The sequence below is a fragment of the Carassius carassius genome, chromosome 24 (genome assembly GCF_963082965.1).
Source record: "Carassius carassius chromosome 24, fCarCar2.1, whole genome shotgun sequence".
NCBI classification, from domain to species: Eukaryota; Metazoa; Chordata; class Actinopteri; order Cypriniformes; family Cyprinidae; genus Carassius; species Carassius carassius.
The window spans coordinates 21271260-21289533 of NC_081778.1; the positions used below are offsets into that span (position 1 = coordinate 21271260).

The 18274-nt window shown below is 36.6% G+C and overlaps 1 protein-coding gene and 1 long non-coding RNA gene across 2 annotated transcripts; one reads left to right on the forward strand and one right to left on the reverse strand.

The window, feature by feature from the left end:
- Positions 1 to 7450: 7450 nt before the first annotated feature.
- On the reverse strand, positions 7451 to 12884 carry LOC132103665 (uncharacterized). The gene is made up of 3 exons (XR_009423430.1): positions 12721 to 12884; positions 9562 to 9678; positions 7451 to 9093 (listed from the first exon to the last, which is right to left on the reverse strand). It is a non-coding gene; the product is annotated as an uncharacterized LOC132103665 (long non-coding RNA).
- Positions 12885 to 14803: 1919 nt separating this feature from the next.
- Positions 14804 to 17549, forward strand: LOC132103666 (basic helix-loop-helix transcription factor scleraxis-like). The gene is made up of 2 exons (XM_059508764.1): positions 14804 to 15698; positions 17167 to 17549. The coding sequence occupies exons 1-2, from the start codon at positions 15135 to 15137 to the stop codon at positions 17203 to 17205; spliced, it is 603 nt and encodes a 200-aa protein (XP_059364747.1). The 5' UTR covers positions 14804 to 15134; the 3' UTR covers positions 17206 to 17549.
- The last annotated feature ends 725 nt before the right edge of the window (positions 17550 to 18274 follow it).

Consider the following 18274-nt stretch of genomic DNA (forward strand, 5'->3'; position numbering starts at 1 on the left):
AAAATTCAAACAGCATTTCAACATAGCTTTGAATGCAAATGCCTTGAAATGATGTATTGCATAAGTGATTTGTGTGGCCTGCTTTTCAGACACTGCTGTTATTAGACAGCTTTTATTTGCACAGCATGCACCATATTTTTGCTCCCTTCTTTATTTCTTGGCCTTGTCAGAGAGTTTATTGAAAGTTTTACTGCAATTGATGAGATACAACAGGGATTTTGAGTCTTATTAAACAAAATCCAACGTCCACTAGACTGTATGGCCTTTTTAATTAGGAATCCAAAAACTACTGAGACATTTTCTCCTCTGTTAATGCATAGAAAGGACCTTTAAAGTCATTCTGTTTCACCCCAGTAGGGACTCTAGGTCTGAAAGAGAATTACAGAGTCAGTCTCATAAACAGAGCTCAGAATGGATCGCTCACAAAAACCTGCTGCTTTTACTGAGAGGCACCTAATGTGTGACAGAAACATGTGTGCTCTATGCAGCCAAATAAGCAGATGAGATATTTTCAGTCATGAAAAATGTGACATTTTAGAACTGCTTTGAATATGTTTCGTAATATACGTTCGTTTAAACAGCCAGTTATAATGGAAAGGATTCTTTTTTCGGCTTTCATGTGGAAACAATAGGCTTCGCTGCCATCAAAATATGCAAACCACCTTTAATTTAGATCAATAATTCCTATAACATTTACACACTCAATAAATCTGGTGTATGTCTAGCAATCAGACTCACATATGGGTCTGACTTTATATCAGCACAAGAATTTTAGTTTGAAATGTGCATAAATAAATCAAGTTAACAAAAGTCTATCACACTGCTTAAAGTAGTGTCTGTAATGCACTCAGTCTCTTTAATGGCATGACCAATTTTAGAGCCCCTTGCACCTCTGTCATTACTCCTAGAATTAATATTTTCATATCCAGTGAAACGAAAGGTGAATCGCATGAATAAAAAGGTTAGGCACACGCCAAAGCTCTAAATCTACCCTAGAAATTAAGACCACATGTAGGGGAAAAAAATCCAAACAGCAGCACTACGTCAGGGGCAGTTTTGCTGTTAGTGCAGGGTGGTATGGATCAGTACAGACAGGAGTGGAATTTGATCTGAGACCAGATCTCTGACGCAGAGCTTGAGAACAGTTCAGGGCAGTGTATTCATCAAGCAATGTTCATTCCAAGTTCACTCTTTACATTTTTACAAAAATGTTTTTATGTTGATCAGGTCCTATTTTCAGTATTGTGCATTTGAATAGTTGAAAAAAAAAAAAAACAGAAAAAAGGTGGGGGGCGGGGTGACTAGCAGGACTCGCAGGGGCATAGTAATTAGATAGATAGATGGATGGATGGATATAGAAAGATAGATTATAGTCAACGTTATTAGCCACACAGTGACATTTAAGAACCATTTAATCACTTTTTTAACCAGTGCACTGAATCAAATCATCTGACAGAAACTGATCATTTTAATGATCAGAGACCTTCTCAGCATCAAAATAATGCATTGTCTAAAACACAATCAGTGAAGATTTAGAACCAACTGAGAAATACAGATACTTACAAGCCAAGTCATTATGTGACGATGTAAAAAAAAAAAACCCTGATTAGCTTTTTTTAACTGGTGCATTGAATTGAACAGTCCAAAATAAACTACTCATTTCAATTTAGAGACCTTCTCAGCATCAAAATTATACATTGAGTCTAATAATCATTCATTGAATTCTGAGAAACAATTGAGAAAATCATTATGCGATGCTGTAAAATAACTACTGAATCGCTCTTTTGACTTGTTCATTGAATCAAACCGTCCAAAAGAATGGTTTGTAGACTTCTCATGGCTTCAAAAGCACAAGTGTGTGCACATGTGCTAAATACTGTGCGTAATTAAAAGAGAACTTCTGTCTCATTTCTTAACTGGGTTGATTTGTGATTTTGACCTTTTGATCTGCATTTACATGTATAGGTCTATATAACTTCCATATGAAACACACAACATAAACATATTTGCCCGATAAAAAAAGTGCAGGAGTATTTTAGCTTTATTAAAAGTGACACGTCCCCCTGAGGACACCGACAGCAGGTCTAGGTCGTTTCAGCTGATGAATTTGTTGACAGCTGGTTTAAAAACAGTATTTTAATGCTTTTTTTATACTAGACAGATTTGACAGTTATTGCCGTTATGAAGAATATGCAAGCCCAGAGGTTTGAAATCTAGAGTCCAATATAACTGTTTTTAAGTCACATATCTACAGCTGGAGATTACCTGTTATGATGTCATATCACGCTAACTGGCGGGAGGTTGGAAGAGGAGGAAATGATCTTATTAATGGTATTAAACTGTATGCAAGGTCTGGAGCCAAGGTTCTCCTTGGTCTTGTTTTGTGTGCAGCATGAATCCAGTGCTGTTTGCTGGTAAAGCAATCCATATGACGAGGGCCCCGTGGCTGAAAGCTGATACGGCATCTACCTGTCAAGAGTCTGGCAACAAATGTGTCTTGGATCAAATGAGACATCATGCAAATCAGGCATAAATATGAGATACAATTTTTTGCAGTATGTATGTTTGTTTGAACTGTACTTCCAAATGACCAGCCCAACCTGGAAATATTTTCTTGCGGTTTATGCTCCTGCCTTTCTCAACTTTTAAAATGTGGCTCTAGCTTTCTTGACATTAATACAATCCACAAACACAGGAGAGAGATCTGAAAGATCCAGGCGCGCTCTATCTCTCTGTTCCAAAGGCCAGATTTATCACACCATACCTGTCCCAAACAACACGCTCTCCAAGATCCAATTGTGTTGTCACTGTCATTGATTTAAAATATGTGAATATAGCTGCGTGTAAAATATCCCAGTGAGAAATTGTGCATGTGGAATTTAGTTGCTTAGGAAACAATGAAGTCATGATAATGAGGTCATTTTAGTGACCTATGCAATGTGTGTCTGAATTCATTTATTTCTCCAATGAATCACTTTCTTTTTTTCTTATCCTGCACTGTGGAATTCTTGGAAATGTTTCAATTTTAATTCTAACCTTTTGATTAAAAGTAACACTAAAGACATTGATTATGTTATAAAAGATTTCTATTTCAAATAAATGCAGTTCTTTTGAACTTTGCACCAAAGAATCCTTAAAAATGTCATGGTTTCCACAAATAATATTAAGCAGAATAACTGTCTTATAATAATAATAAATCAGCATATTATAATGATTTCTGAAGGATAATGTAACACTGAAGACTGGAGCAATGGCTTCTGAAAATTCAGCTTTGCCATCACAGGAATAAATTACTTTTTTAAATATATTAAAACACAAAACCGTTCTTTAAATTTGTAACAATATTTAACATAACTAGAGCTCTTACTGTATTCAGGATCCAATATATCCAGCCTTGGTGAGCATAAGTGTTCTTTCAAAAACATTTTTAGAAAGTGAAGATACTTCTAGTATTGATGAAATTGTGATCTTTATAGTTTAAGTCTATGGGATTTTTGCCTTTGGGAGTTTTTCCTGTTTGCCTGGCAAAAATCATAAGGCTGACACAACTTCAGCAATAACCAGCACTGTTTAAGGCCCATAACAGGAACTAATTACATGCCTATGTTTTTCTAGATGATGATCAATTGCAATAATGATGCAAAAATGAAAAAACATTTTAAGATTCTTGATTTCTGTCCATTGCCAGGAGCGGAAGGTCCTAGCTTATCAGAATGAATGGAAACAGTGCAGTGTTAGGATCTTTGCAACTCTCCACATACACAGCTTTTTATTACACAATATTTTACAGCCCTTGTGGATTTTTCTCATTAAGCACGCTGAAATATCTTTGTGTTTGAACAGCTGTGAACTACAATTTTGCTTCTCCTGAGGACACTCAACACTTGTAAAAATATGAGTTCACCCCTCTCCTGTCTTTCGTCCTGGACACTGACACCAGCTTGTAAATCGGTAAATCTCTATGAATAAAGTTTTATTCTAGGCTTTGAGTGATTGGCGACCGCAGGCTGGGCTTCATATACCAGGCAGCGCTGAGCTCATGTGTGTGTGCTTTGGGCCATTCTCAGCAATGAGTCAGATGATACATGATCATGTTTGAATAGTGAATCCTTTAATTGCAGGTTTAATCTCTAAGAAAGGCTAAGAGCAACTTGTACCTGCTGACCCATTACAAATCTCTGTGGTGGCATGCTTAGAAATCTTTTATAGTTTATCGTTTTGCACATGAATTGTATTAATCAGGAATCTGAGGTGGGCGCTTTTGGAGTTAACTGTGCTTACTCGGAGGATGTGAATTGCAGAGGCACAGTTGTAAGAACGTAACTAATTAATTAAAACCTCTAAACTAGAACTCTATATACTCCGAACACATTCAATGGACATAAACAAGCGTGATGGTCCATTTGAGTTAAAATGTCAATATTTGTTCCAATAATACCTTATTTAAAGAAAATGAACATTTACCATAAATACAGTGTATTGTATTTCACACTAAATTAAAAGCAGGGCTTTGTTAAGAAGGAATTGGCAGTATCAGTTTTTAATTCTCTTAAGCAAGAGGATTAAGGTTTAAAAAATTAATCATGTTGTTTCAGCATTTTTTTTACTGTGTCTCAATTCCATTCCATTTGAAATGGAAAAAAAATATCCATCGGCCAACTAAATGGTGTTAGATTACCTGCACTTTGTATATGAAGTGCTGAAGTGAGCAACAGCAATGCAAGTCTGCCAACATAGTTAGTTTCATCATTTTGCCCATTGCTTCAAACTTACCATAAAATTTATTTATATTTTTTATTTTTTGCACAGTGCGAAGAATGTCTGATCCAGTGAATAACGAACTCTATGAAAACCTTTTTGCATAAAAAAAAAAAAAGACAGCATTATTTTCGGTTAATGGAAAATTTGTGATTAAATTAATGCTTTGATAAGGGGAATATAAAACAAAGCAATTGATGTGCATGCCTCAAACTGTACACATATTACATAAACTAGAACATCTTAAGGAGATGAATGCTGTTTAACGTTCTTCCGGGAGGTCCTCAAAATACAGTGAAAAGCAGCAATTGTGAAACATTTTTCATCTTTCGTTGTGCAGCTAGAGAAAGGCTTTAGAGTCCTGGCACACACAATGGTGCTTTACAAGCCCCATAGTTTTTCTGTGAGACTGAAAGTCAGAAAGAATGAAAGGAATTTCGTTGGAAATAAATATGACCCTGCATGTCAATATTTCTCTTTAACACCATGCACAATATATTCTTAGTATTCAATTAATTAAATCACTGTGGCTGAGATTGGACAGTCAGAGAAATCTGAGAAAGAGAGAAACATTCTGTCCTTTGTATAAATTTCTACCAGATACTTTATTACAAAGCAGAAGTATGAATTTAAGCTTTATGCATGCTTGGGTAACATTTAGGATAGAAAACCTGAACCGTTAAAGATCCACTAAGGACATGTTCAGACTGCATATAAGATCTGCCAGGTCCTAAATCTTTCTAGCCAACAAACTTATCTGAAGATGTCCTTGTTTCTGTGAATACATCTACCACTTCAAGCCACTTTCAGCTTTAATACAGTTCATAGAGCTGTCAATCTGTTAAAAATATGAACCATTAAATTTAATCCATCAACACATTTTGCCATAGAGTTATTTTTTTTATACATTTAAAAAAAAATAAGCTACACTTTTATTGATGGGGAATAAAATGCTGGAATCATTATTATATTGGTCTCCAGTAGATGGTCCAACTCAGCTATCCAAACTCTTACGTATAACATTCCCTTCTACAGGCATCTCATTGAAAACCAATGCATGTATTTGCTTATACATGCACTAGATGGATGACTTTGACCAATGGTTTTTCAGCCTTGTATTTAGAAGGCAGTGTCAAATTAAAAACAGCTAAAAAATGAACTTTTAAAACACATCCCAAGAGTGCTGCATTCTGTTCCCATTTATTGCACTTCTTTTACCTCATTCTTTGCTACCTGTCTGTAGAAGTGAACAGGCCAGGGAGCATAAATGAGTACTTTTTTATTATTAATTAATTAATTTATTTATTTATTTTTTATTGGCTCCACAAAGAACTTATTTAACAAGTTTTAGCCTCATCTAGCCATATTTCAAACATTATTTCATTGTTATTCAAATTAGGGAGCAGTCTTTGCTTGCTAAATTCTTGTTGTCCAATGCCATCTGTTGGAAGTAAGCCACTTGTCAAGCATGTGTTTTATACTAAGAGGACCAGGGATTCATTTCACGGTCATTCTGCACATCCCTAAAGAGTGTAAAACGGCCCGTCTAGCTCTTAAATTAGGAGATTTATTGCGGTGCAATGTTCATGCAAGCTTCAATAGCAAACAACACGATTCTTAATTCTAAACCACTAAGTATGCATTTCTTCTGTGGCGCACAAAAAAAATATATATAATAATTATTATTATTTATAGTTATTTATAAGTTGCTCTTTTCACCAGCAAATGGTGATCATAGCTGTCAAGTAAGATTTTCTGTAAACTTTAGTCTGATTACCACAGAAATCTATCAAATGCTCTAAGAAGATTTATAATCTAGTTAGTCACACTGACTAATTTTGTGATAATTTTATGGAACTTTCTTGCTCTTTATGTAGTATGGAAGACAGCAGCTCAGACATTCTGCTAAACTTCAAATTTTGTTTTTGCAGAGAGGAAAGAAAGCATGATGGTGAGTAAATAATGACAGAATTTTTCATTTCATTTTGGGTTAACTATCCCTGTAAGTGCTTTCCAGCTGAGGACTCTGGCTTTCTGGCTCACGGCACTCTGGGGGTTTCCTGTTGTGCTGAAGGTCAATACACAGCTGATGCCTGAGAATGAGGGAAGGATAAATCAAAGTACGGTTATGAAGGAGGTGAAGAGAGAGAGAAAAGGGTAATCAAGGAAAGGAAGCAGGAAGAACTGCTTTACTACGGCTGCCATGGTCAGTTTTTGACAGCTAAAGTGGCTCGAGTGGGTATCCTCTTAAGAAAATGAATTACACAGGAAACACTACAGCACCTGCTCTTACAGTAGTGCTTTTATACTTTGACTTTGTAACAAATCTCTTCTTATATTTCTCCAAGTGAAGTGAATGTGAGAAATCACAGCTTCATCCTCATGCTCAGTTCAACATTATTTCCTAAGGTAATTATTTTATTTACATGGAATAAAAAATCCTTTAGACTTCCCTCCATAGATAGAGAGTATATTCATCAGCTAACATCATATCAAGTCCAAAATAATCAATTTAATAATAAACCGCACCTTAAAAGAGGCCCATAATCCTGGAACACTGGTGGTATTTGAGATCTGCAAAAAAATAAAATAAAAAAATAAAATCACTCATCTGAAAGAAAGGAAACAGAAGAAAAACAGAGTTTATTCAAGCCATATCTCATAAAGAGAACTTTCAATAATAAAATCAAACATTTTATGTTTGGTATCAGGGAAAATGTAAGCCTTATGGACCTCCACTTCATTATGACAGTTTATTAAATGTCAGAATACACATGCAACCAGTCACTGTTAAATCTCACTTCTGAATCACATAACGTGCTTTTCTGAAGCAGAAGGTGTTACATTGGGTTTTGCCATTGTGTAAAGCCAAGTCAAATATTACTATCTACAACAACATACTTGAGTGGGAAAAAAAAAAGACGGAAAACGGTTTTGGCTGAGAGTTTGCATTTCCATGCATCTAAATTATTCAGCATAATACATTTTGAGTGATACTGAATCTTGCTGACATCAAAACCACATGTATATGTATGTGGGCTCAAACAGAACATTCTGTATCTTCAAATTCTCTGCATAAATGTGAATGAACACCGCAAATAATCTTTATTGATAGTAACACTGTGTTATAAATATAACATTCTGAATTCTCACAAATTATTTTAATAACTATTTTTGTGTTGCATTGCTTGCTAAAGTTGCGTTATAACTCCAACTCATAAAATGTAAGAAATAGATCGTATCAGACAAGTAAATTAGCAATAAAGAACGTATCAGGTTTAGAGAGAAAGAAGAAAGGTTAAACAAACTCCACAAACCCAACACATTATAATACACTGCTTAACATTTCAGACACAAACCATGTGGAACTCAAAAATGATGGATCTGCCACGAGGAGAAGAATATTCTCCAGGCTTGAGCATGCTTTTCTGTCTACTTATGTTTCTCTTGGCAAAGCTCTGCATGGCCATCTTGTTTTTCACAAGGAGCCTCTGTCCATGCATATATGGTTGAACTTTATGAGCATAGTAGACAAAAGTGGCAGAAGCGCATTTCACTGGCTGGAAGACCCTCCATCCTCTGTCAGGTCTAGCATCGGCTCGGTGAATGAAACTAAGCATATCCACAGTCACAGAACCGGAGCCTTGAAAGGCTCTGAGGCCACTTAGCTCATGACTTCAGAGTAAAATTGACAGCTGGAAATATATTCCAAACTTACAAACTCTCTGCAAGCCACAAGCACTGGTAATCTTGTCATGAAATTACAGACAAGAAAGTTTGTTAACAAAGGGTTTTCGATTTTGTCAGTGATTAGACGAGATGGAAAATGTGCATTATGACAATAAATATGCGAATTGAATCAAAACATATTGTTGGTGAAAATCTGATAATAATAATAATAATCTTCACAAATAAGCACAACTTTGAAGACTAAATACAATTGGTAGAAGTGAAAATCCTAGGATATACAGTAAAGGAACTACACCACAGTTGCATATTAGATCACAAGATAAAAATAGTTTGATTTGATTTTGACTTTAGTCTAAAACTGATAGATTACATCAGTATGGTTGCTGTTCTGAGGGAAAGCAGAAAAAAAATACTCTTTAATTTTGGATTCTGGCAGGCCCATGAAAACGTAGTGTTGCTGTAAGTGAAACATCTTACGCCATGAAGAATATACCAAGCATAGAGATCACTCCTGAGGGCAGCATGGAAAGGCTTGGAAGAGAAGTAATCAGCCCCTGAGTGGATGTTGTAGAAATTAAAAGTCTTGAAACATTCTCAGTTCAGTCCTAAAACTCCTCTTCTTCATTCAAAGATAGCCAAGCAATGCTTAAATAAGAAATAAGAATACAAATATTTGTCAAGTTCCAGTACAGAGAGAAGCAGGGTTTTTCGGCCATAATTTATTGCATTTCATCAAGCGTTCAGAGGATTTGAGCTGTAAGCTGCACTTTCCCTGCATTTATTTTCTATTTTACAGCCATTACAAACACATTTGTGTGATTTGTAATCTCTGCAGGCTGCCGTGAGGACATTTCAGCTGAATTTATTCATTATACTCTTGAAAGACCGTTTCCGGGCAAAGGTTAAATCAACAAGGCAACATTCCAAGCCACCTTCAGGAAAAACTGCACATCTAAATAAGCAATTTACATCTCAGTAAAATAAATAGTTATGAAATGAAAACTTTCTAAATAATCATGAATAATCTAAATGATGAATGTGGTATCCAGATAATGTGAGATAAGTGAGGATGTGGGAAGCCATTTTTTTTTATATATGTTCTGTGTCACTCACCTCTTTAAAAACACTTCAGAAACCCAGACCATTTCCAGTTTCAGTCAGTCCACTTTGCAGCCATCTTTGGGATCTCCAGGCAGCTATTTCCATTAATTCAAGTACAGCTCCCATTTACTTGAATGGCGGAAAAAAAAAAGTTTCATCTATGAAACTATTCATCAATGATACATCCATTATCATCCCATGATGACGTGTCCAGTACTGATGAAACTCTTTTACAGAAAGTTTTTTTGTGGCGCTGATGAAGTGCTGATATCCCCTCTCTGTCTCCAGCCGGTTTCAGGCATAACTCAAATTCATCTGAAATGAGGCAGTATTAAGAGGGCAATCTGGCAACTCATTTCAGATGGCGGAGTGACCACAATTATTTGTTTTTGGATGCTATTGAGAATGTACGTTTTGAAAAAAAGATGTGTGAGGGCAAATGATCCGCCAATCTATGACTGATATATGCCTTGTGGATTTCCCTTACGCTCACTCAGAGCTATTCCTCAATGGATAATGACAAGCATATGTCCTAAGGACCCTTCGAACACTGCAAACACAGGAATCAGTTTAAATTATGAATAGACCGCATGACCAAATGTGCTAAAGCACCATCATAAACGAATAGCAAAAACTTCCTGTTAGGCTTCAAAAAGTACATCTGAAAGTTCATACATTTTATTGACATTTCGCTGTAAGTTTCAACGCCAAATTTACTGAGGCCATTCTGTAAATCATTTGAACACTTTATGGCCTGCAATAAGCATTTTCATATTATTTCTGATCTGGCCACTAACTCTATCAAAAATTTTTCCCAAACACTATAAAGAAAAGAAATAACCGAGCCAGCAGCGCTTGAGGATAAAGCAGACACAATTGTACATTATACTCAATTTTTTACACCATACATAATGGAGCCCTGAGAGTTTCCAGCAAATATTTATTCTAAAAATCCATCTGCGTGTACTCACCAACACCCAAAATGGATGACTGGTTTTTGGGACCTTATCTATACATTAACAGGACCGTACAGCCAAAAAAAAAAAAAAAAAAAAAAATTGGTCTCACTGCAAATGGATGATATAAGCAGCCAGTTAGCTACTGCTTACATTACAAATGACCACAAGCAGCAAAGTGGGGTGTGCAATGTTGATGGAGATGAAACAGTGTTGGAAACAGTCCATGATGGAATGAGATGCAACGGAAAAACTCCAGTTTCCATTTAAGGTCTATTTCCGTTCAGATATGTTTGAGATGTCTGTGTGTTTCTGGCTGCTAGTGAGCTAAGCAAGTGTAATATAAAAAGCATGGTCATTCACTTTTATGTATAATGATGGCTTATATTTCAGTTACGTTATATTATGCATCTAATTCGATTGGAATTTAGATGAAAGACAAATGCTGAGGATAGATAGTAAAGGCTGTACACACCCACTGTTACTCATATATTCCTCAGAGCTTTCTCTGATGCATGCCGTTATGTAATGCACATACTTCAAACATAATGTGCAGTGTAATGAACATATTTCATGGTCCATGCTGGAAAATGTTGTAATGAAAACATATGTGACCTTTTGCACTCTTGACATTCTGCCTTGGTCGAACAGGAATTGCCAATGTCGCTGAGTAATCACCATTAATAAAAAATAATAGCTGCAAATTGCAAATTTCCTGCCAAGCTAGCCACCCCCTTTAGAAGTACTTGCGCCTGTAAATGTGTGATTTTTCTTTACTAAAGCCCGCAAAATCTGATTATAATCTGATTATTCATGATCAGAACACATTTCAAGAACATTTCTGAACCACTAAAAAATACTGTACCAATGAAAACTTATTTTTAGGTGCATCATCGATAATGAAAATATCTTTCTATTATTATTAAGTCATTAATCATTAACTCTTAATTATTAGCTGTTAGCTATTAATTAATAGCATATATATGATTATATAGAAAGTTTTTCTATGTATAAACCAATTTTATAAACACACACAATTTAAAATAAGTTTTCCCCACTGTAAACCCCGTAACTCTAATGTTAAATAATGTAAAAATAGTATATTTTAAATACATTTCCTGAAACACCTTTGTATAGTTAAAAATTTTTTTGTATAATAATAATACAAATTTATTCACTAAAATAAAAAAAAATAAAAAAAGTGAAGTTACAAATTGGTGAAGTGGTTGCATCCTAGATGACGAGCAGATGTTTTAAGATTAGGTTCTAGTGTGGCACCTGGAGCAGATATATGAAGTGTTCCCACAATGAAGAGTGAACAAAGTGGAGAACGCTTTGAATTTAAAAAGAGTCACTAAATTAGCAGTGAGCCATTGTTAGCGAGGCCACAGGTTAGTCCCAGGGCTCCAGTTACAAAGGGCGGAGGTGCATTTTACAAGCCCAGGCTGAAGAGCCACAGTGGGATTTCCCTCACCAGCTGTCTGCTTTACAAGGCAAACTTCAAAGATTAGGCCTTGACTTACCCCCCTTCCAGTGCTAGCCACACCACGAGTTCCACTCCTTCTTTGGGTTACATGGTGTGAGTAAAGCAACATGTATCACAGTTCACTTGTAATGACTTATTCTGAGTGACACACTCCAGTGTGTGAGAAAATGCCTGTTGACTAATGGGGTTTGAGGGGAAACCTGTCACACAAGATGACGCCAGGGGTCCACAGACCTCCAAATACGATGATCTCTTTGCAAACCTTACCCCCTCCCCCTGACTAATGTATACTGTACAGGCAGCCGTATAATTTGAAGCATAAAGACCAATTTATATTTGTGAGAAAAAAAATATTGAAAACAGACATATTGTCTGCCAAATGAAATAACTGGCTTTTATATTATTATGTACAGAAGTTCTCTATTAAAATATTCTCTGGAAATGATTAAGTTTGTATTAAATCGATTTTTGTACTCACTATTACAGTAATGTTAGATATATAAACCTATAGAGAATTTATAAATTCAACTTAACAACAAAACCATTTTTTTTTTTTTTATAAAATATTTTTATTTCATTATTACATTACATTATATTATATTATATTATATTTTCAATATCTGATCAGGATTCTGTAGGGTAAGATCTGTTAGAAAAGCTCTATAGGGGAAAGTATTCCAGAAGATTCTAAATGTTTGTTTTTTTCCCCCATCTCAAAACCCCACTGACCTGCTTTACCGTCTGAATTCTTTGGCTTCTGAGGAATGGGACGATTATGGCATGGAATTTCAGTGAAGAGTGACTTCATTTCTGCTCCTGAAATAGAGGGGTTGGAAGCCAGAGGCAAGGCCACAAGAAAGGCAATTACCAGCGAGCAGTGGAGAGATGCCAAATTATTTGTCTTATTTCAACTGAGGGGTTGAGCTTGCATGACCTGCTGTAAGCAGGTAAGCATTTAAGCATTGCCCCATTTTACAGAAACTGCCCCAGTCTATACATCTAACTGATGAGGTCACAATTCATTAGACCTATTGAGGGACATGTAAAGTGATATGCACGTTAAAATGAGACAGCTGATAGGGTCTCTCTTTCCCTCTCTCTCTCTCTCCCTCCACCTCTAAATCCATCTCCTCTTACACTAAACGAGCCAGCTGCGGAGACCCTGTCCTGTCAGGCGTGGCTGCTGCCTGCTGGCCTGTCCCCAACTATGGCTAGACAGCGGAGTCTCCCGATAGTTGACTGGACGTACATCCAGAAGACATCCATAACGACCATCTGCAGTCTTGAGCAAAGGATTAGTGATGGATTTTGACACTTTCCAAGCAATGCCAGAAGAACTACATAGGGCACAAAGAGAGGGGCACTTAATACTGGGATGACGATTTACCACAGATGTTCCACAGAAAGTAACGATAATCAGATGTTCAGATCAGAATACACAGCATTAATGCAATGAGCTTATGCAAGTTTGTTCACACTGATGACACAAGCCTTCATTATTATTTCTTTCATCTAAATGAGTAATTCTGGTTATGTATATGTATATTTGAATGAGGACAGGAAAATGTATACTAAACTCTACATTTAAAATGCCATTTTTTGTCTAACCAAACGTTTTTAATCAAATGTGTTTTCTTGTGAATTATTAATAAAAGCCAGGTACAAAATAGTATTATCATCTAGGAAGTGACAACATTTTGGGAAACAACTGCAATAAATACATTTTAAAAATCACATATTAAACAACAATGTACTTAATAAATAATATTTTGTGGTTTTACTTGGTTTGTCTCATTCTAAAACATTCCATCTTGTTTCAAAACAGAAATTAGTATGAAAATACAACAGTTTAAAAAGATGATTAAAAATAAGTTCATGCTCAATCCCTTACTGAGCAATTGCTAACTCTGCCTCATTATTTTCAGCATGTTAAATTCCTTTGCACATTGAGTTTTCAAAAGCTACATTTTCAGTTTTCAAAATTTACATATATAGCTCAAAATGTAAGTGCATTAAGATCCTATAATGGTTGAAAAATGTTTAGATAATGAACACACAATTTTTGGCAATGTTTGACAAGAATGGCAAATGAAAATGTCAGTTTGCCCATGACTGTCATACAGCTTTTCAAACAACCAATCCACCCATCACCTCCACTCAACCATTATGAGCGTCATTATATGCTTACAGTCCAAACTCTCCCCAGCCCAGGGCACTTCCTGTTTAATCAGCACTAGAGCTGCTAGTGGAAAATCTCCATACACAAGAACCAATATTATGAATTATGAAGAATTTGTATTATGAATGTTGCATAATATCCTGTGATATTACCCCTCAGCAACTGTGCAATCATTTGTTAGGCCTCCTGTGACTGTGGTGCCAAAGGCAAGATGATCTGGCCTAAAGTCTACAAACTAGCTGTATTTAGGTTCGGAGCATCTGGCTCTGAGAATTCAAATTTTTGACCGAGTGAGAGGGCGTAGAAAAAAATGAAAAGTTAATGGATTGAATTGAAATTTCAGTGTGAAAGAAATAAAATAAAACAAGTAATGCTCTGAAAGAAATGAACCAATCTATCACAGAGATGAATCTTCAGGGGAAGCATTTCAGGGTCACCTTTTTAAAAAAAAATCATGTGGAGTGAAAGAGACAGAGGGAGAAAGAGAAAGAGTTCACATATTCTCTCATTCCTCCTGCTTGCTCACTGGATTTCACATTTACAGTGGTTAAAGGGAGAGTGGACCCCAGCCACACCCCCTGACTATAAATCCAAGGCATAAGGAAACACTCAGCTGAAATCACACATGGAACTGAAGGATCTGGAGCTCACAAACTCATTTACACACATGAACATACAAAGTCTGGGAGGTGGCTTGGCATGCTGTTAGCCCAAATAACTGATGACAGTGGAAAGAAGGGCAGTTCTGATGAATGAGTGAGTCACAAGTGACTTGATCAAGCATCGCTGGATTGGTTGGAGCCTTAAGCAGGACTGGTTACAGAAGCTTTGCAACATGCTGGGGGTGTACGATTAGAAATAGGGATTGAGTTCACTCTTGTGTTTGGGCAAAATAGAACGGTTCAACAGAGATTTCTGTGCAAGGACAAAGAGCAAAGTCTAGAAGTCCTGTAAGGTGCTGAGCATGTCTTTTGCGATGGTGCGACCAACCCCAGGCCATTTCTTGTGCTCTGAGATCAGCATGCACTCCGAGGACGACGACAATGGCAGTGAAGGTTCTGGATCTGACGACAAGTCCTTCCGTATGGCCAGCCGCAGCTATGGCACATTTAAGTTAGGTGCTCGTAAACAGAGGTATGGCTGCCAACCGGTAGCGGCTCCCAATGAGCTTCGTTCTCAGATTGTCGAGATCCGCCAGCGGAACACTGCAAATGCTCGAGAGCGGGATCGCACGAACAGTGTGAACACAGCATTCACTGCTCTGAGGACGCTGATACCTACTGAACCGGCCGACAGGAAGCTGTCCAAGATTGAGACGCTGCGGTTGGCCTCCAGCTACATCTCGCACCTAGGGAACGTGCTGCTGGTTGGAGAGGAGTGTGGAGATGGCCAGCCTTGTCTTAGCAGCTCTGAAGCCTTGTATCATCGTCTTCACAACCTTCCAAAGAGCTTGACTCCCAGCCCGGACTCAGAAAACTCTCAGCCCAGACAGATCTGCACCTTCTGCCTCAGTAACCAGAGACGGCTGGTGAGTAGCTTGATGGAACGTAATTGTTGGTTAAAGATCAGATCTGACTGACATTTAAAGAACAGTCAAATCTTAGAAATTAGGTGTTTAATAATAAAGTTATTATTTTGTGACAAATCAGAGGTTAAAGGTCAGTGCACTGTTATTGATTCATGTCATTCAAAACTTTATCTGAAATTTAGTGGGATAGTTCAGACTTTAGACTTTCTTTCTTCTATGGAACAGATATTTTGAACAATACTTCATTTGTTTTTGTCTAAACTATAAAAGTCAATGGGGTCCAAAACAACATTGGATCCCATTGACTTTTATTGTACTGTATGAAAAAAGAATATATATAATTTTTCTAAATATCACCTTTTGTGTTCTACAAAAGAGAGTCATAAAAGTTTTGAACGACATGAGGAAGACTAAATGATGACAGAATGTTCATTGTTGGGTGAACTATCTCTTTAAAATCCCATTTATCATAATGTTATATTGACTGATAAAATGAAACGTCCTGAGTGTGCAATTGACAGATAAGTAGATATTTATGCATCAGCTGTTTGAGCGTACATTAGCATAATTTCTTGATGTCATGTCATCAGATCATAAATACAGATCACTTTGTCACTGAAACTTGGCGAAACCCTTAATATGCTTGTTCTGACTTTAACATCTACCACGAGTTTCTGTGATGAAAACAAGTGGTTCATTTAGCTCTAGACAAAACTTTCAAAGAGTGGTATACCAAATGACATGAACACACTCTACGCAGGCTGCTATGCATCTGCTGTATTTGTGTAGTGGACTAGAAACATCTGGTCTATTCCCCTGACAACCTGAATGTCTTCCTGCACAGTCCACGTATGTCCTGAGTTCCACCAAAGCCTTCAACACCCTCATCATCATTACGACGGCTAATCCTGAACAGACCCCTTAAACACCACAGTTTAATGAAAACACTCCAGATTCATCCTTTCATCTAGTATTTCATACACTATTGCTGAAATAATATGGCCATATTCAATGGGCCACAGAGGATTATTTATTTATTAATTAATGAGAGCTGATGAACTCAAACTTGCAATTTGTCAGTGTCCAATGGGAAACATTTAAAAGACTTTGTTTTATCAGCTGAAAGCACTTATTTTGCTGTTATCAGTCAAACTGAAGATTAATTTCTCTCTCAGAAAAAGTTTTTTTAAAAACTTTTTAATGTTTAAAAAAAAAAACTGTATGACAGTATGGTAAGATTCCCAGATTCCCCAAATGAGATCTATCTGAGAGATGGTTCTGATTACGGTTCAGATGTTGGTAATGCCGGTCAGAGTTCAACTGCTCATCAGGGTTCTAATGTGTTTAAAAATCTAATGAGATAATTGTTTTTATGTGTCTGTAAAATAAATGGATGTACAAGATGTATAAAGACCCTTTAACCTTCAGGCTACTCATTTGCTGATCACTTTGTTTTCTTTTCTTTTAGAACAAAGACAGAGAAAGAAAAACTGTGTTAAGAAGTTAATGATGAGGAGTAGAGAGAGTAAAAGAGCGTCCCCATCACATCTGTCTGAAGAAACGCGCTGGAGTGAATTGAACATTTACTGTAAATTTCCTGTAAATAAGCTGTTTAATTGAATACAGCACTGCTTAACCAAGTAACAAAAGCCTAAACTTCCTGGTGGACAGCATCATAATGGACAACTACACTGCCTCTCTGCACTTACATATTTGGAATCCAAAAACTATGTGAATTTCATCAGAACCTCTTTTTTTTGTTTTATACAGAGGTGTTATACGTTTATTCAAAAGTGATATGGGATGAAGACTGTTGACTAACATGAAGATGATTTGTAATTTAAAAACAGCAAAGAAAAAAAATGAAAGAAAAAAGGGACTTGCTTTCTTACCAGCAAAGAACCTGTTTTTTTGTGCTTTTGGGTTCGTCTGTGATGCATATATTTTATATGCACTACACTGAACTTTATTTGCATATGTCAACAAAGGCTTTTCTGCTATTAGAACACATTCCCACAGAACAAGCAAACATTATTGTCAAGTAGTTGTTTTTAAGCTGTAACATAATTATTGTTATTTGTATTTATTTATGTCAATTAAACATTTAAAAACATTGTTTAAACCAAATTATGTAAATGCCAGGGTCGGAAAATCTTGAGGGCTCAAATGAAATGTGAGAGGTCTGTAAGAGTAACAGAGAGAGACTGAAAGGTGAACAGGAAGGGAGTCAGTGTTAAGTCTGGTTCTATAAGTTCAGTCTAGATGCGATCTGCAGGTAGATTGCTGTTGGCAGAAAGTGTCCTCTACTTTACCTCTGACCACAAGCTCTCACTCACATTCAAACACACACACACACACACACACACACACACACACACACACACACACAGGCAGTCTGGGACTTGCATACTAGGAACCCCGCTTTCCAAAGGTATAAGGTAAATGCCTGTCCTGGGTCATCACCCTTCACTAACCTAGGATAGTCTTCCAAAGACAATTAATAGACCACAATTATTTGCACAGAATATTTCTGATGAAGTGTCACATAGCTCATAACTTTACTTGTGGTGAAAATT

What these genes read in the sequence shown, in the direction of transcription:
- LOC132103666 (XM_059508764.1), top strand. Translation starts at nt 15,135, where the DNA reads ATGTCTTTTGCGATGGTGCGACCAACCCCAGGCCATTTCTTGTGCTCT. An exon ending in TCAGTAACCAGAGACGGCTG is followed by an intron (nt 15,699 to 17,166) that starts GTGAGTAGCTTG and finishes CTTTTCTTTTAG; the next exon opens with AACAAAGACAGAGAAAGAAA.